The 20148-nt window shown below is 42.4% G+C and overlaps 1 protein-coding gene across 6 annotated transcripts in view; it reads left to right on the top strand.

Annotated features, from left to right (window-relative positions):
• Positions 1-20148, top strand: part of pou2f1b (POU class 2 homeobox 1b) — a 301199-nt gene that overhangs the window by 124959 nt on the left and 156092 nt on the right. For all 6 annotated transcript variants that reach the window (XM_068040849.1, XM_068040855.1, XM_068040850.1 and 3 more), the window contains one exon: positions 18981-19037. In XM_068040849.1, coding sequence (XP_067896950.1) covers positions 18981-19037 — 57 coding nt within the window. The remainder of the gene's footprint in view (positions 1-18980; positions 19038-20148) is intronic.

Genomic DNA, 20148 nt, shown 5'->3' with positions numbered 1-20148 from the left:
ATTCCTTATTAGACTCTAGTGATCTCCGGTGATCCCTGACATGCACGTTCCTAGTGCACAAGGGTAAAAGCTTTCGTCATTTTAATATCAAAAAATTCTCATTACCCCATTGTGGAAATTGCAGTCTTTGCAGTGGATTGAGAGAGCTAGTGGTTTTATTATGTAAAGGTGAAGGACCTTTTACATGGGGTGATTTAATTTTTTTATTTTGCTGGAAACTGTACGGCTTGAGTTAATGAAAACATTCTTGTAACTTGCTCACTGCTTGTTTGCCACTTCCCTATTGCTTATTTTTGTTTTATTTCAAATTTTCAAGGGTTCATTTATTTTTATCTATCATTTTTTGTCAGCTTCTTCCATTGTGCCATCTTAGCAAAATATTTTCTCATGTACACATACTGTATTGTCATTTCCTTGTCAATTTAGGTTAACTACATGTCAGATGTGATGAACAGATGCTTATGAGTGTTCTCATGCCTATAATATTTATTGAGGTTATTGTTGGGGCTGTGTGCTTCTTCAGCCTTGCAAGGCTTGTGAGGCATCTTGATTTACTTTTTTTACTGCTGGAAATTTATATTTAAAAAAAAAAAAGCTCTCAACAGAATAATATTATGCTTGGAATGTTCTTGGTGCTTAACTCCCTAAAATACGCTGGCAGCTAAAAGGCGTTTCAGAACAATGGTACATCCAGTGTGTGGCTCGTGGTGATGCACCTTTAAATCCAAAAATTACCAGTGCAGATTGACATTTTGGAAGTTTCAGTAGAACCCTTTTGAAAATCACCGTCTCAAAAAATGGACTTTTGAGATTTCTTCCCAGCCAGGAGGATGGGGAGAGAACACTCCTGTTTTAAATTTGAATAAACACATTTATAGTAACAAACTTAAACTTTGATTTTGCTGAAATGTTTCTTGCATATACTAGGTTTTAAATTTCAAATTGGCAGCCAGATTCATGACCCGATTGTAACCCATTCCTGTTTGATAATCTTCTCATGCAGTGTTTGTTGCTGGAATTTTTTTTGATACGGCTGAACTGCCATTAGTCTTGAATGAACGCTTATACAAAAGCTATCTGCCCATACTTCTGTGCAATTTGGGTGAATCTGATTGTGTGCTGCCATCTGGTTAAATTCAGTGTTTTTAAGGTAAATTTTCTCTAGGTTGTATTTTTCCACTGCTGAAGGTACACATATCACAGTTCATGACAATACCAGTGTACTATGACATGCCTAGTTCTGAATGTTTTCACTGGTACTAGTCAGATTAAAGACGGTCTTGTCTATTTTACACCAGATCAAAAGGTCGAGTAGGTAACTTGAATTAGTGATTGGTCACCATAACATTTGCAAGTGGAAAATATGCCATTGCAAATGTTATGGTGACCAATCACTAATTCAAGTTATGCTGTTAAATGATTCTTCCAATATTTAATATGTAATTATATGTGGGCTATAGCAGTTAGTGTCTTTCTTATTTCCCCCTCTCAATCCTCTTTTGACTCCAGCCCAGCAAATGGGCTGTTCCCAGTTCTACAAATGCTGTTGACCGACATAGATGAGTTCTTTTGTTTTTCTGCAGAAAAAAATGCATTATTACTAGTGTTTTTCCTAAAAGGCAACCTAACATATCTTCCTCATTTTTTCATTTTGTGATTATTGCTATGACCATGAACTGCTATTTCACTTGCTTGGCTGAGAACTGCTGGTTCTGTCTCCTTCAGGAAGCAATACATTAAATATTTTGCACTTTCAAACCAATAAAAAGTGCATAGAAATCTGTAGTTTGAATGGTGCCAAGACTACAGACAAGAAATTCCCTAGATTTAAATGGAAGAGAATGGTATATGATTAATACAGATGATAAAATGTACTAAACCGTGAGGCAGAGTATTATAATCCATTGGATTAATCAGGAGCATACAGCTGGAACAGAAACCCCTTGTTCAACAGTTCCATGAAGCAGTCACCAATTTCATGCCCCTTCCTAGCTGCTGTCTCAGGTTGATTCAGACTGTTCACAACTTGCCATCCTGTTTGAGCCTGAGCTAAGCTTCTGACCTCATATCTCCATCATCTCAGAGACTACCTACTTCCACCTTCAACATTAACTGTCTCCGTCTCTGATTCAGCTTATTTACTGCTGACACCTCCAGACTCGACTATTCCTGTGCTCTCCTGGCTGGCCTCCCATTTACCACCCTCCATAAACTTGCGCTCATCAACATATACTCCTGTGCCTGCTGACTTAACAGTAGTTCCCAGTCTACCAACATTTCAATTTTAAAATCCTCACATTGATGTTCAATTCCCTCCATGACCTCAGCCCTCTCTATATCTGTAGCTTCTGTAACCCCAGAGAAGTCTGCATTCCTTCAACTTCGGACTCCTGTGCATACCTCACTCTAACGCACCGTTTACAACGGTGTCTTCAGTCAGTTATTTCCTAAATTCTAAAATTCCCTCTGTTAACCTCTTTGTCTCTATATACATCTCTTCTCCTTTAAGACCCTCCCTAAAACTTACCTGTTTGTCCAAGCTTTTAATCAGGCCAACTCCATATCCTTCAGGCCTCAACAGGCCTTTCTTGCAATGAAGAGCAAAGCACTTGTCAAAGAAGCTGCCCATCCCTGTGCAATCTTAAAGATTACTTTAGTGCCATATTCTTAACCATTCAAAGACTGTTCTTGGTTGTAAGCAGTTTCATTAAGATGGTTTCTGCTCCTCTCACACCACCAATGTAGCCTTGATTTCAACTTCAGTAGTAGAGGTGATTGATATCTTCTGTGAAGATCAGTGAACCTTTATGATGAAAATTCTTTTGAGTTTAAATTCATGGGGTAGAGTCTACGATAGGGGAGGTTAAACTGGAGGAATAATTAAAGTGCACATTGGGCTCAAACTCTGAACTCTGAGGTTAGAGGTTTAATTTTTTAAGGACCCAAACGTACACTTCGGGTTATTCAGCTGAAAAATCGCAATGTTTGAGCTCCCAGAATTGACGTATGAAATATACTGGAATATTAAATTCCCGTAGTTTTATGTAGGATGTCAACATTAGCTCATTGAATTATCCTGTATTCGCCAAGCTAAATAATATTAATGAAGTATTCTTCCAGTCAACTAAGTAAGATGCAGCATTGTTTAGAAAACCATTTAGTTTTTGGAATTTCAGAGATTAAGGGTAGAATTTAATGGGCCCCTGGGAAATGTGCTGGGAGGCGGGGAATCAATAGAATAGCGATGGAAGCCACAGGTGGAGGGCCTGTCACCTTCCCATAGCCTTGCAATTAAGTCGGAGTCGGGGGCGGGAACAGCCAATTGAGGTGCAAAGTGGCCAATTAATAGCCACTTTAGTGCCGCTTCCTGCCGTCACTAACTATACCATTGACGGGAAGGAGGTGGCCTGCGCAATGCGGGGCAGTCATTCAGTAAAACAAGGAGGCCTCCCTGCGGGATTGAGGTGGGCCCTCCTCGGTGGGCAATCTGTGGCCCATGGAGGATCTCGAGCAGCAAAGGCAGCCCCTTTGGCCCCCCTCACCGGGGCTGTTCCAGCAGGCCCCGGTGACCCTTTCACACTTAGCTGGTGTCTGGGACTCCAGTGCTGGGCCTGGTCCTCAGCCACCACTCCTGGTGGTGCTGCAGATATTACTGAGCTGCCAGCCCTCTGATTGGCCGGCAGCTCTGGGAGGTGGGATCCCTGTCATCAAAGGGGCGGGAACTCCGATGGCAGGCAGTTATGTGCCTGAGCACTGTTGAATTGCACTGGGGCGGGTGGTGGTGGGGTGTCTCCGAAGGGCCGAGGCAAGGTTCTCCTTGCCTTCTTGGCCCAGCATCAGGACCGCCACTGGCTGCACTAAATTCAGCCCTAAGAAACCAGTAGCAACACCAAACTGTATCTCTTTATATATCTTGCTAACTTTAGTTATTGGAATAATCATTACAAATAACAGGACTTGCCTTTGTAAAAATAACTCTGCACTAGTAGCTAGGTTAAATTTAGCATATTGCAACATATCGCTCAGTTTCAGCATTGCAGTCTCTGGGATTGCAAAAACAAAACTTACATTTTATGTAGTGTCTTTAACGTAGTAAAACGGCACTTCACGGGAGCGTTTTCAAATAAAATTGACATTGTGTAGTCTCAATTGCATAATCAAGCAACTGATCAAAGGTCTCTAAGTAAATGCAGTCAGAAAAAGGCTTATGAATTCCAAATTTCAGAAATGGTTACACCATTGGGTCAAAGTTCAATTCTCTCTTTGCATAAGTCATGGCATCTAGGCTTTGCCTTTGCTGAATTTGCACATACTTGTACCTTGACTCTCTAATGCAGGTTTACACCTAGCCACCCCCCCCCCCCCCCCACCCCCTAGGTTGAGCAAGAGACGGTTGTTTTAGGGGGGGGGGGGGAAGGAGGTAGTTTTTAGGTTTAAATTGACAAATTTGCAAAACCCGACCCCAACCCATCATGAACATCCCTGCTTCCATTTTAACTTCACCAGATGTTTGGGGTTGTCCAAGTAAGCTGCTCTGGAGGGACAGGTCCGTGATTATAATATGTGATTATTATATCATTCTCAATGGGTGCCTTGCTGCAGCCTTCTACTACTTACTTTCCTGCCCAGTCAACGTGGTCGGCTACTAGGTGGGAAATGGAGTAAAAAAAAATAAGTACACATTCCTGGCATTTCCAGGGTCTCCTTTCTCCCCACACCCCCTCCCCCCACTCGTCACCAAATACATGCCTGAGCTCCCTCTCTGCCTCCCCGGAAATATCGGGGCTTATTTTTCTTTATTATGAAATCAACCTGACATATTGCAACTATTTATGTGAACATGTGTGTCCCCTTCCTTTCCTCCATCCCATCCTTCCTTTCTCATGTACGTCTGGTTTTGCAAAGACTTGACTCTTCCTTGGTTTGATTTCTTAGTCTGAATACATCAAGGTAAAGAAACTCAATCAGTGGAATCAGGTACAGTTATCTTATGTCTTTTTTTATATCTGACATCAAAAGCTAGCAGAAAGGAAATTATATAAATATCCCATCTCCGATTTGGGCATTGCTGTAAAAAAAAAACACTTCAGGGATTTGGCACATCTGTTGATGAGATTAGTAGCGCTGACCCAGTATCTGGCCATGGTCAAATAATTACAGCTTACAAAACATCGGCCTAAGCGCTTTTACAAGAAATGTTTTTTTAAAGAGATGATTTAGCTACTGACCTACTAGAAGGTCATAATTTTCTTTCTGGAGGATTTTTTTATATCGCCCTAAACAAAGGGAAAGGAAACTATTAGACTGTTAATTATCCTGACTTGCAGTTGTCAAATCGCTGAATGCTATGTCTTTTAAGAATTGCTGAATATCATTAAAAAATGAAGTTTCAGCCTTATCCAATTTTTAATTTTTGCATCTATTTTTCTTATAGTATGTAGACAACAGAAAGGAGATCTGAATGGTTGAATGCTATTTTCTTTATTTTGTTTCCCTCGATTTTCTCCTTTTCTGAAGATGCTGACTTGTTGCAGTATATTTCCTTTGGTCCTCTAAGCTCTCCAGTACCTTGCACAAGTGGCCATTCTTTCTCTGAGCCTTAACAGTAAATGTTGACTGCCTTATCTGACCATTAGGTGGCAATGTAATCCGACCATTAGGGCAAATTCTGTCTTGACTCGACATCTATGCGTGCTCTTTTTGTAGCCTTTTGATGGCTGATGCTTATTCCATTGTGAATAGCCAAAGAATCACCTGCGAGTGAAATTAGGAAACATCTCTACACGCAAAGAGTGGTAGAAATTTGGAACTCTTCCACAAATGGTGCTTGATGCTAGATTATTTGTTATATTTAAATCTGAGATTGATTTTTGTTAACCAAAGGTATTAAGAGATATGTGGAAAGGTTGGGTATATGGAGTTGGGTCACAGATCAGCCATAATCTCACTGAATAGTGGAACAGGCTGGAGTGGCTAAATTGCATACTCCTGTTCCAATGCTGCTATGGTTTCTCTTCCTGCTCCCACATAGTTGGATCCAGTGCCCCCCCCCCCAAGGAGCTATCCTTGGCCCACTCTTATTTCTCGTCTATATGTTGCCCCTTGTCGACATCATCTGAAAACAAGTCATTTTCTATTTGTGCAACGTGCAGCTCTACCTCACCATCACCTCCACCACCTCTAAATTGTCAGATTGCTTGTCTGACATCCAGTACTGGATGAGCAGAAATTTCCTCCAACTAAATATATGGAAGTCTGAAGCCATTGTCTTCAGGGCCCACCACAAACTCCACTCCCTCTCCCTGGCAACTGTCTGAGACTGAACCAGACTGTTCGCATCCTTGGTGTCATATTTGACCCCGAGTTGAGCTTCTGACCAGATATCTGTGCCATCGCTAAGACTGCCTGTTTCCACCTCTCTGACATTGCCCGTCTCAGCCTCTGCTTCCACTCATCTTGTTACCTCTCGATTTGACGATTCCAACACATTGCTAGCCGGCCTTCCACATTTTACCCTCTGTAAACTTGAAGTCATCCAAAGCCTGTATCCTAACTCGCACCAAATTCCATTCACCCATCACCCCAGTGCTTGCTGACACACTGGTTTCAAGTTAAGCAATGCCTCAATTTTTAAAATTCTTATCTATCTTTTCAAATCCCTCCATGGCCTTGCCCCTCTCTATCTCTGTAATCTCCTTCAGCCCCACAACCCTCACATATCTGCAGGCCTCTTGAGCATCCTTGATTTTAATCACTCACCATTGGTGGCCATGCCTTCAGTTGCCAATCCTCTTAAGCTCTAAAATTCCCTTCCTAAACGTCTCCACCTCTGTGCCCTTCTTTAAGACGCTCCTTAAAACCTTTTTGACCCACCCAAATATCTCCTTATGTGGCTCGGTGTCATATTTTCTTTTATAATGCCCCTATGAAACGCCTTGGGATGTTTTATCATTTTAAAGGTGCTACAGATATACAAGTTGCTCTTTTGCTTCCTATTGCCAGTGGAAACAGTTTTTCTTTATTTGCTCCAATAAACACTTCGTGGTTTTGAACACCTCCACTAAATCTCCCTTGGCTTTCTCTGCTCTAAGGAGAACAGTCCCAGATTCTTTAATATTTCCACGTAACTGAAGTCCTTCATCCCTCATAACATTCTAGTAAATCTCTGTACCCTCTCCGTGGCCTTGATATCCTTCCTAAAGCGTGGTGCCCATAATTGGTCGCAATTCTCCAGCTGAGGCTTAACTTGTGATAAAGGTTTAGCAGAATTTTGTTGCTTTTGTTCTCTAGACTTCTATTTTTTTTTTAAAGCCAATGATCCCATTTGCTTTTTTAACAACCTTCTCTACTTATCCTGCCGCCTTCAAAGATTTCTGTAAATAAACCTCTGCATTAAATTTCATTTTTTTAAATTTGTTCACAGGATGCGGACGTTGCTGGCAAGGTCAGCATTTATTGCCCATCCCTTATTTGCCTTGAGAAGCCTTATTGAACTGCTGCAGTCATTTGGTGTAGGTACACCTGCAGTAAGTACCGTTGGGGAGTGAGTTCCAGGATTTTGACTCCGCGACGATGAAGGAATGGTGATCTATTTCCAAGTCAGGATGGAATGTGACTTGGAGGGGAACTTGCAGGTGTTGGTGTTCCCATGCACCTGCTGTCCTTGTTCTGGAGGTCATGGGTTTGGAAGGCATGATTATTGAAGCTTTGGCAAATTGCTGCAGTGCGTCTTGTAATGGTACATACTGCAGCCATGGTTCATTTAAAGGTGACGGATGGAGTGCTAATCAAATGTTTTGTCCTGGATGGTGTTAAGTTTCTTGAACGTTGTTGAAGCTGCACTCGGCCAGGAAAGTGAAGAGTATTACAGCACACTCCTGACTTGTGCCTTGTTGATGCTAAAGTCAGGACTTCAGTTATTGAATGACGTTCTCTTGTTACCCCCCACCACCCTTTCTCTTTTTTCCCCCCCCCCCCCACCACCACCGCCGCCCAAACTGCACAATGTTTGCTATGCTTGGAATATTGGGCAAATCGGTGATTGGTTCTGAGCAGACATATTTGGTAAGTCCTGTGTGCAGGAAAGAGCTCCATTTTTCCCTGAAGAATCAAACTAGCTGATGCATGGGGAAATTAGTTTTTTTCACAAGGCTTGCTTCAGGTGCACATGGCCCCTTAGTAAGCATGTACAAACTGTTTTGGCTGCCACTCAAATTGCTGCTATTGCCAGGAATTGAATGTGCCTGAATGATGTCTGTTGTAACATTTTAGCTGTCCAGGTATTGGCTGTGGATACCTTAAACATAGATGTTAAGGTGACAACCCAAGCTTTGTGCTGTCATTTTGCATTACATGCAACTAAGGCTTCCCACTGGGTTTACAGAAAAAATTGATAATGTTCTCCTTTTAAGAAATAATTTATTCAGTTCTAGACCAAAGACAACACTTGAAGTATCATTCAATTTTTTTCTGTAAAGAATGGATACAGAGTTCTATAAAAGAGCTCACTAAAATTAGTTATTTTTAAGAAACAATAAACTGGAGGCATGCTGTATGTGAGTACTTGTCAGTAATGGCATTGACCGTTACTTAAAATTTGCTTTGATCTGCATACCACCCAAGCCAGTAAATCCTGTGGGAGAAGTTTTCAAGACTTGGTGGCTTTTATAAATATCATCCTGTTGCATGAGTTCCTATGTTGTTTTTCCCAATGGATTTTTAATCTTTTTTTTAGTCACTTTTGTGCTGTCCCTGTGAGAAGGAACAATGCTTCAAATAATTCTGCCTTTTGCCTATGTGTGGTGGTGGGGGAAGCAGTTTAACCAACTGCATGTTGTCAATGTGCTTAAAAGTAATATTGTATTTACCAGTATCCGAGGTGTAAGTTTTCTGTGTAAATTTTTGTTCTTGCATAAAAATACAACCTTCCGAGATATCTGAGCTCCTCCAATTCTAGCCTCTTGCACATCCCCATTTTTAATCACTCTATCGTTGGCAGTCGTGTCTTCAGCTGGCTAGACCCTAAGCTCTGGAATTCCGTCCCTAAATTCTCCGCCTCTCTTCCCCTCTTTTTCTTTGAGACACTCCTTAAACCCTACCTCTTGGATCAAGCTTTTGGTCATCTGCCCTAATATCTCCTTATGTACCTTGGTGTTAAATTTTGTTTGGTAATGCTTCTGTGAAGTGCTTTGGGACATTTTGCTACATTAAAGGGGCTATATAAATGCAAATTGGTGTTGTAAAAATGTACATGGCTTTAGCGAGACCTTTCAGAAGTCAAGTGGTGCTTTCTAGTTGATCACAATTCGAAATTGTAATAATGCTGTCAAACATGTCCAGGGGTTAAAGTCAGGGTTGAGGGGGAGTTGAGAGGATTGAGGTGTAATCCAGTTGACTATTACCTGTATAGCAGGCATAATCATTTCCTAGAAGGGAAGATTGGCCAGACCCCAGACAGTGCAGTGTTCTGATGAAATTTGCTTCAAGATTCAATTTTAATTAGATGAGCGTGTGTGTTTGTGTGGATGTATGTATATCCGATGAGAATAACACGTGTTATGGGAATCCTGAAAACATTGCGCAAACTCTGCTTGTTTCTTTTAATGCAGGTTCCCATGTTTCTTGTAGAAAAAATCTAATTCAGAGAGGTTTAGGAATCTTCAAAAACATTACCTTATGGATTGGGGGTAATGTAATGTCCCTTTACAGATATTGGAAACACTCAACGTTCAATAAAATATGATTTAGCCTACTTTTTGCTGGTTCATTTCTGTTAGTAGTTGGTAGTTTCTTTTATCATAGAAATGTAATGGATCATTAAAAACTACCCAGATATAGGCCCTTTTGGAGCTGTATACTTTCCAAAATGACTGGATTATTAGGAAGAAATGCAAAAAGAGTTTTTTGTATGGTGGTGGCAAATGCTGTCCCTGGGGTTTGCTACAGGACCTCTACAAAGCCCCTATGGAGGTGTTTAGTTTTGAATTCCCCACCATAGGGAAGAACTTGGGATTTATGAGCCATTGTGCAGAGTGGCAACAATGCTTTGGATGATTGAACTAATCACTCATGAAGTGGTTGACCACTTCAGTGGATGTTCACTTGAATGATGCCTCAGGTCATTTACTGAGTTTCCTTTCAGGGTCGTTTGTCAATAGAAGTGGATGTTTCATTATTCTTCAAGCCATAGGTAAGCGTACCTCCAGTCATGAAAAATTAGGCCTCCCTTTTTCATTTTTGCTTTACCAATTTTAATCCATCATGGACATAAAATGAAAAATTGTAACCTTGTGTGTTCAAGCATTAACTTTATAGGGATCTGATTCAGTTCATCCGGCAGATGTTCATATGGCAGAAAGACTAACTTGTTGAAATTTAAGATTTGTTAGGTGCATAAGGTGCTGCATGTAGGAGAACCTTAGCCCTGTTGGGTTGTTTGAGACCTTTTCAGCTAAAGTTTCTGCAACTAATTCCAAAACCAGTATCTCAAATGGTCGAGTGAACGTAACATCTACTCAAACCTGACAGTGATGCATACCAGTCTCCATGGGCTGGATTTTAGGGGCTTCCCCGAGGCGGAGGGCACGGAGTATTGCAACGGGTGGTGGCAGCGGGGCAGAGGGCCCCTCGCCCAGCGATCTTCCCGGGGGTGGGATAGGCCGACTACGTCCTTCCCACCCAGAGGCCAATTGAGGCCCCATGTTTCACCACAATGATCTGAATCATTTAGTTAGCATAGCAATAAAAAGTGCTCCCATTAGTTAATAATCATCTTTGCATTTTATCATAGTAATAAACTTCTCAGCTGGAACTGACCTATTCTGGTCTGAATGGCCTGGATCTGATCTAACCGTTTTGGTAAACTGTTTTACCTTAAATGTGCAATATCTGATCAGAACTGTATCCTATCTCAGGAACAGGGAACTACACTAAGAAAAGCTAATACTTCGAGGTTGCAAATTTGGTCGAGTGAGCAAAAAGATATCCTTTATAGATTCAGTAATAGCATCGTAAAAATGTATTTTGGTTAGTCTGAAATACTGGTAATAGCTAGAAAGGAGAAGACTTCCTGCTCCAATGAAAGGCCACTCCAGTGTTTCAGAAAACTTCTAGAGTCTGTTAAACAAGTGCACCTCAATGACCCATGCGTTCCTGCTGTAGTACCAATGATTTTTATCACTAAACTTGCTAAATTTGATAACCTTAACAAAGATGCAGTTTGTCGTCTTTGTTATGTAATCAGTATTCTTCCAAGGATAAGCTAGTCAGTAGCAGGTCCACTGAAATACAAATGTATGTGTATGGAACAAACGAAAGTGTCTCAAAGCTGGAGAAAAAGGGTCATTTTTTATTCATTCATGGGATGTAGGCGTTGCTGACAAGGCCAGCATTTGTTGCTCATCCTAATTGCTCTTGAGAAGGAGATGATGAGCCACTGCCTTGAACCCCTGCAGTCTGTATGGTGTAGGTACTCCACACTGCTGTTGGGGAGGAAGATCCAGGATTTTAACCCTGCCACAGTGAAGGATCAGTGTTATATTTCCAAGTCTGGATGGTGTGTGACTTAGAGGGGAACTTGCAGGTGGTGGTGTTCCTGTGTGTCTGCTGCCCTTTTTCTTCTAGTTGGTAGAGGTTGTGGGTTTGGAAGTTGCTGTTGAAAAAGCCTTAGCGAGTTGCTGCAGTGCCTCTTGTAGATGGTACACACTGCAGTCACAATTTGCCAGTGGTGGAGGGAATGAATGTTTAAGGTGGTGGATAAGATGCCAATCAAGCGAGCTGCTTTGTCCTGGATCACGCTTCGAGTCTTGGAGCTGCACTCCGCATCTCAGAATTGTTAGCACAGAAGGAGGCCATTTGGCCCATCGTGTCTGCACTGGCTCTCCAAAGGAGTAATTTACCTAGTGCCGCTCTCCTGTCTTTTCCCCGTAGCCCTGCTCACTCATTCTTTTCAGATAACAATCCAATTCCCTCTTGAATGCCTCAATTGAACCTGCCTCCACCACACTCAGTGCATTCCTGACCCTAACCATTCGCTGCATGCAAAAGTTTTTCTTCATGTCACCATTGCCTCTTTTGCCAATTCCCTTAAATCTGTGCCCTCTTGTTCTTGATCCTTTGGCCAATGGGAACAGTTTTTCCCTATTTGCTCTGTCCAGACCCTTCATGATTTTGAATACCTCTATCAAATCTCCTCTCAACCTTCTCTTCTCCAAGAAAAACAGTCCCGACTTCTCCAGTCTATCTACGTAACTAAAGTTCCTCATCCCTGGAACCATCCTTGTGAATCTTTTCTGCTCTCTCTCTAATGTCTTCGCATCTTGCCTAACATGTGGTGCCCAGAACTGGACATAGTGCACCAGTGTTCTATACAAGTTTAATATAACTTCCTTGCTTTTTACTCTCGGGCCCTATTAATAAAGCCTTGGGTGCTGTATGCTTTATTAACCACTCTCTCAACCTGTCCTACTATCTTCAATGACTTTTTTTATTCATTCGTGGGATTTTTGGGCGTCGCGGGCCAGGCCAGCATTTATTGCCCATCCCTAATTGCCCTTGAGAAGGTGGTGGTGAGCTGCCTTCTTGAACCGCTGCAGTCCATTTGGGGTAGGTACACCCACAGAGCTGTTAGGAAGGGAGTTCCAGGATTTTGACCCAGCGACAGTGAATGAACGGCGATATAGTTCCAAGTCAGGATGGTCTGTGACTTGGAGGGGAACTTGCAGGTGGTGGTGTTCCCATGCATTTGCTGCCCTTGTCCTTCTAGTTGGTAGAGGTTGTGGGTTTGGAAGGTGCTGTCTAAGGAGCCTTGGTGCATTGCTGCAGTGCATCTTGTAGATGGTACACACTGCTGCCACTGTGCATCGGTGGTGCAGGGAGTGAATGTTTGTAGATGGGGTGCCAGTCAAGTGGGCTGCTTTGTTCTGGATGGTGTCGGGCTTCTTGAGTGTTGTTGGAGCTGCACCCATCCAAGCAAGTGAAAAGTATTCCATCACACTCCTGACTTCTGCCTTGTAGATGGTGGACAGGCTTTGGGGAGTCAGGAGGTGAGTTACTCGCCTCAGGATTCCTAGCCTCGGACCTGCTCTTGTAGCCACAGTATTTATATGGCTACCCCAGTTCAGTTTCTGGTCAATGGTAGCCCCTAGGATGTTGATAGTGGGGGATTCAGCGATGGTAATGCCATTGAATGTCAAGGGGAAATGGTTAAATTCTGTCTTGTTGGAGATGATCATTGCCTGGCACTTGTGTGGCGCAAATTTTACTTGCCACTTATCCACCCAAGCCTGGATATTGTCCAGGTCTTGCTGCATTTCTACACAGACTGCTTCAGTATCTGAGGCGTCATGAATGGTGCTGAACATTGTGCAATCATCAGCGAACATCCTCACTTCTGACCTTATGATTGAAGGAAGGTCATTGATGAAGCAGCTGAAGATGGTTGGGCCTAGGACACTACCCTGAGGAACTCCTGCAGTGATGTCCTGGAGCTCAGATGATTGACCTCCAACAACCACAACCATCTTCCTTTGCACTAGGTATGACTCCCGCCAGCAGAAGGTTTTCCCCCTGATTCCCATTGAGCTCAGTTTTGCTAGGGCTCTTTGATGCCATACTCGGTCAAATGCTGCCTTGATGTCAAGGGCAGTCACTCTTACCTCACCTCTTGAGTTCAGCTCTTTTGTCCATGTTTGGACCAAGTCTACAATGAGGTCAGGAGCTGAGTGGCCCTGGCGGAACCCAAACTGAGCGTCGCTAAGCAAGTGCCGCTTGATGGCACTGTTGATGACACCTTCCATCACTTTACTGATGATTGAGAGTAGGCTGATGGGGCGGTAATTGGCCGGGTTGGACTTGTCCTGCTTTTTGTGTATAGGACATATCTGGGCAATTTTCCACATTGCAGGGTAGATGCCAGTGTTGTAGCTGTAGTGGAACAGCTTGGCTAGGGGCGCGGCAAGTTCTGGAGCACAGGTCTTCAGTACTATTGCTGGAATATTGTCAGGGCCCATTGCCTTTGAAGTATCCAGTGCCTTCAGTCGTTTCTTGATATCACGCAGAGTGAATCGAATTGGCTGAAGTCTGGCATCAGTGATGCTGGGGACTTCAGGAGGAGGCCGAGATGGATCATCAACTCGGCACTTCTGGCTGAAGATTGTTGCAAATGCTTCTGCCTTATCTTACACACTGATGTGCTGGGCTCCCCCATCATTGAGGATGGGGATATTTGTGGAGCCACCTCTTCCAGTTAGTTGTTTAATTGTCCACCACTATTCACAGCTGGATGTGGCAGGACTGCAGAGCTTAGATCTGATCTATTGGTTATGGGATCGCGTAGCTCTGTCTATTGCATGCTGCCTATGCAGTTTGGCACGCAGATATTCCTGTGTTGTAGCTTCACCGGGTTGACACCTCATTTTGAGGTATGCCTGGTGCTGCTCCTGGCATGCCCTCCTGCACTCTTCATTGAACCAGGGTTGGTCTCCTGGCTTGATGGTAATGGTAGAGTGGGGGATATGCTGGGCCATGAGGTTACAGATTGTGGTTGAGTACAATTCTGCTGCTGCTCTTGGCCCACAGCGCCTCACGAATGCCCAGTTTTTCATTGCTAGATCTGTTCGAAATCTATCCCATTTGGCACGGTGGTAGTGTCACACAACACGAAGGAGGGTATCCTCAATGTGAAGGCGGGACTTCGTCTCCAGAATGACTGTGTGGTGGTCACTCCTACCAATACTGTCATGGACAGATGCATCTGTGGCAGGCAGATTGGTGAGGACGAGGTCAAGTATGTTTTCCCCTCTTGGTTCCCTCACCACCTGCCGCATACCCAGTCCAGCAGATATGTCCTTTCGGACTCGGCAGCTCGGTCAGTGGTGGTGCTACCGAGCCACTCTTGGTGATGGACCTTGAAGTCCCCCTCGCAGAGTACATTCTGTGCCCTTGCCACCCTCAGTGCTTCCTCCAAGTGCTGTTCAACATGGAGGAGTACTGACTCATCAGCTGAGGGAGGGCGGTAGGTGGTAATCCGGACATCTACACCCAGGTCCCTCTGCTCCTGCACCCATTGTCTCCACATTCTAATTCTGTGTTAATTTTCATCTGCCACTTGTCTGGCCATTCCATCAACCTGTCTTTGTTCTTTTGAAGTTCTGCACTATCCTCCTCATAGTTCATAAGCTTTGTATCATTTGCAAATTTTGAAATTTTGCCCTGTACACCAAGGTCTATGTCATGAACGTATATCAGGAAGCGCAAGGGTCCTATCACTGACCCCTGGGAAACTCCAGTACAAACTTTCTTCCAGTCTGAAAAACATCCATTAACCACCACTCTGTTTCTTGTCACTCAGCCAATTTCGTATTCATGTTACTACTGTCCCTTTTATTCTATGAGCTATAACTTTGCTCATAAGTCTATTATGTGGCACTTTATAAAATTTGTTTTTGGAAGTCCATGTACACCACATTACCAGCATTACCCTGATCAACCCTTTCTGTTACCTCATCAAGAAACTCCAGCAAGTTAGTTAAACACAATTTGCCCGTAACAAATCCAGACAAGTGGAAAATGTTCCATCATGTTCCTGACTTGTGCCTTGTAGATGGTGAAAAGACATTTGGAAGTCAAGAAGTGAGTCACTCACTGCAGAATACCTAGCCTCTGATCTGCTTTTGTAGCCACTGTATTTATGTGGCTGACCCAGTTAAGTTTCTGATCAATGATTCCCCCCAGGATCTTGATATTGGGGGTGGGGGGGTGTTGGGGTTGGGGTTGTATCATCTAAAACTGATTAAAGAACTGGAACCCCTTTGGTTTCCTTAGTTAGTGAATAGGCATATTTAATAATTTATGGAGGATGATATGTTAAGAATGAAGGAAACTGGCATATTGCATTGATGCAGTAGGTTCTGTAGTAGATTCAAGATGACTGTGGAGCCAATAAACCAAAATAATTATATACAGGCTTTACAGTTTTTTATTTAAGAAAGTACACAAATTGAAACCCCAAATACAAACCTAGGGTAGGTAAGAATTTGGTGAAAATGGCGAGTGTTGAAGCAACAAGTATATAACTGAATTTTTCCCATAGGTGAAATAAAATTCCTCTAGTTGATATCAATTTTGTTGAAACTTATTCTTGGTATGTTCTAGTGGAAATTAATAGAAAATACAAAAATCAGTATTCTTTACCATAACCAGGTGAATTGCATTACTGCCTCAATCATACAAACCACTGAAACTAGCGACAGTGGTTAATAAGGCCATAATGAAAGCAAATAAATCACTGGGGTTCATTTCATTTCTGGAGGGATAATATTGAAAAGCAGAAAACTCAGGTTAAACTTGTAGAGAACCTTGGTTAGACCACCCAGAGAGTGTTTAGGATGTGGAACTTGCTACCACATTGAATAGTTGAGGCGAATAGCATAGTGGCATTTAAGGAACATAAGAACAAGAGTAGGCCATGAGCCCCTCGGGCCTGTCCTGCTGTTCAGTGAGATCATGGCTGATCTGTGGTCTAACTTCAGAGGGCAAGTTACATAAAAACATGAAGAAAGGAATAGATTGTGCTGATAGGGTTCAAAGAAGAGGGGAGGGAGGAGGCTGGTGTGAAGCATAAACACCTGCGTGGAGCAGTCTAGCTGGATGGCCTGTTTCTGCGATGTACAATCTATGTAATCGTTGCACAATTGTCATCCAGATAGAGTAGTGAAAATATTCAGTGTCACGAGACTTTCTATCATCACCCTGCACACCCCCCCCCCCCCCCCCCGCCTCCCCCAAATACATGCACACCACGCCACACCCACACACCACTCTGCAATCAGTAGGTCAGTTCTTTCTCATTCAGTCGTCTGCAAGCATTTAATTATTTGAACACTGGAAAAGTTACTGTCTTTTATATTTATTGCACTATGTAGTCATGTATGGTTTGCAGCCTTTTGTCTTGCAAGATTTATTTATAAACTGTGATTCAGCATATTATGACAATATTGAACCTTGGATTTACCAGACTTGTGCCTTTAATTGCAATACCCTTAGCACAATGGTAAGTTGTCCACTAAGGATCTATCCTTTTAGATTTTCATAAGCTTCAACATTTGGTTCCTCAAGCAGGGTATATTCAGCTTCACATGTTGCAATTATCGCGCAGACTATTGAAGCTTCAACTTTGGAGATTGCGCTGGTACTTGATTGGGATTGAAGGGAAGATCTGTGATAGGTTGTAGGGTAGGAGTGATTAAGTGACAAAAGGCTGACGTTACAAGGCAAAAGAGGGCAGTAATACGACAAGTAACAAAACGAAAGATGGGTCTAGAGGAGTTGTAAATGGCAACAGCAAACCATTACCATCATTTGCTGTTGGAAAAAGTGGATACTGTGGTTATGATCTGAAATGATTGAACTTAATGTTGAGTCCAGAAGGTTGGAAAGTGTCTAATCGAAAGACAGGGTGCATTTCCTTGATCTTCATTGAAACAGGATAAGACAATGTTGAGAGTGGGAGTGGGATAGAGAAGTAAAATGCTTGATCACGCTTGCAGACCAAACAGAGGTGTTTAGCAAAGCAATCACCCAATCTGCGTTTTAATCTCCAAAAAAGAGGTGAATGAGGGGACCCGAGTAGGACTGGAACAAAGAATGGTCCACGTATCCCACGAAACAGCAGGCATAGCTGACACCTTTTATTTGAAGAAAGTGAGTGGAATCAAAGGAGAAGTTGTTCAATGTAAGAACAAGTTAGACCAGGCAGAGGAAAAAAAGAAAGACCTGCATTTATATAGCACCTTTCATATCCTCATGACACTCCAAACGCTTCATGGAAGTAGTTTTGAAGTGTAATCACTGTTGAAATGTGGCAGCCACTTTGCTCTCGGCAAGCTCTCACAAACAGCGTTGTGATAATGACCAGATAATTTTTTTTTAAGTGATGTTGATTGAGGAGGAGGCTCATGGTTTATGGGGACTATTTAGACCTCTGCTTAAGGAAGAAGTGGAGCACCTGCAGGCTGTCCTGATGAGGGATGGAAGTTCAGAGAAACTGGACATCCCTGGTGAAAAGGAGATGATTAGAGTCAGGAAACTGGAAACCGTTCATTGTTGAAGTGGCGTCCGAGGAGACAGGACAAGGGGAGAAAAAGAAGGCAAGATGGGAAAAAGTGTTATGTGGGGCAAGAACAGGCTGAGACTGTGTGTCTACCAGGGCAGTCCTGTTTGTGGATCTTGGGAAGGAGCTAGAAGTAGGCTGTGCACGGTTAGGGGCCAAGGGGGAAGATCTCCAGAGGAAATGAGGTCAGTAATGGTTTGCAAAACAATGGTTTGACGTGCAGCGGTGGGGTTGCAGTCCCGGGAAAATTATGAGAACGTGCCTGAGGGTTGGTGCTCAGACTTCTCAAGGTTGAGATATGATTACTTAGCAGCAGCAGGTTTAATGACGAGTTTAATCGGGTTGGACCTTGGAGAAGAAGTGCTGCAAGTTCAGAGCAAGTTGGGTTTGAGTGAGGGGAGTAGAGAAATGGAGATGGCAAATTGGCAATTCCCAATAAAATGATGAAGAGGAATAAGGGGCCAGAGGGAGGTGTCAATAGTTCGTGGGGAAGACTCCGAGCCAAAGAAGTGAGTGCAGGGGTGAAGATGATGGAAGAAAACTGCAGTATCATTCCAAGCTCAAAATTGATTCAAGTCTGGGTATAAGGGGATGAAGCTGAGGGCTGATCATTTAGGGTCATAGGGAGGATACTGAAAAGTAATTTCTGCTACATGAAAACTAAAACGTACTAACGTGTTTTTTTTAAAAGAAATTTACTAACATCACGGATAATTTGAGTAGAACGCTTATAGCCTAGAAGTACTTGAATCTCTTGCACTATACCAGATACAGTGTATATCTGACAATTTGAAATCCTTATTTCTCATAATCAATTGATTCACAGAACACATTAATTATAACTTGATTTTTTTTACTGTTTCTCTTGTAGGTACAACTTGCTGGAACAACTTTGCAGCCAACTGCTTCACAAACATTAAATTTACAGGTAAGCTATTTTGTTACCAAAGAAGATCAGAGGAACTTTTTTTGTTCTAAAATGTTTTCATTACTGTGTGGAGAGATAATAGGTAAGGATGCCCTATTTGATGAAAGGGAAATGCCTTGCTTTCCTATCACAGGAAAAAAAAAACTATTTGCTGCCAAGGAAATGACCTTTTGTCACATTTTTTTGCTTTCTCAAAAGAAACTGTTCATGGTTGCCATGGCAAATTTCAATCTCCAAGACTAGCAATAGCAAACAAATTTATCTCCAGAAACAGGCTGTTTGCAACTCTGTGCCGTAATTATCTTGGGTGTAATAGACAGAATTCATCATTGGTTTATTCTAAGCATTGGTATTACAGCTGAAAAGTGCTATGTCAAAGTAGTTAATTGTCATAAACCTTTGCATTTCTGGCTGTTACTGTATTTCATATAAAATAACAGAAAATGCTGGAAATACTCGGGTCAGGCAATATCTGCGCAGAGAGAAACAGAGTTAACATTTCCGGCTGGTGACCTGTGTTACACAGTTGTGTTTTTTGTGCTATTTTATAATGCATGTTGCATAATTTGAAAGAATTTCAATTTGTGATTCCAGAAATGTTAACAATTCAATGACGACTGTTGTAAACATTCTTCTCCAAGTCTTGATAGGAAAAGAACTGGTAGGATTAGTTCCACACAGCCATTTTGAATGTGATGTTGCACACAAAGCATTCCAGTATCACGTACATGTCAATCAAGGAAACTAGCTAAAGCTGACCCACAGCTTCAAAAATGTTGACAGAAGACCCTAAAAACTGACAACTCTAATGTTGTTACAATCTTAAAACCTTTTCAAGTAATAGTTAAACTGGCTTTTTGTAACTTGAGCTTTAAGTATTCCCAATATTCTTTTACTTACTTTGGAGGAAAAACATGAAAGCCTGAAGGGTCAAATCTTATCAAAGCACAAAACTGATGGTTCATTTCTAGAGAATCTGGAAAGTTAGATTTTTTTTCTTAAAAGGAAATACTATTTTCTGGGCAGCCGCATTCATTCCCAGCTCTCCCCATTTCATTTCAGGCACACTCTGCCCTCTCTACATCTAACTGAACACTCAGCTTTTGCGATG

Source organism: Heterodontus francisci, chromosome 10 (genome assembly GCF_036365525.1).
Source record: "Heterodontus francisci isolate sHetFra1 chromosome 10, sHetFra1.hap1, whole genome shotgun sequence".
Classification (NCBI taxonomy): Eukaryota; Metazoa; Chordata; class Chondrichthyes; order Heterodontiformes; family Heterodontidae; genus Heterodontus; species Heterodontus francisci.
The sequence above is the reverse complement of the archived record's forward strand: the minus strand, read 5'-3'. Positions and strand labels throughout refer to the sequence as shown.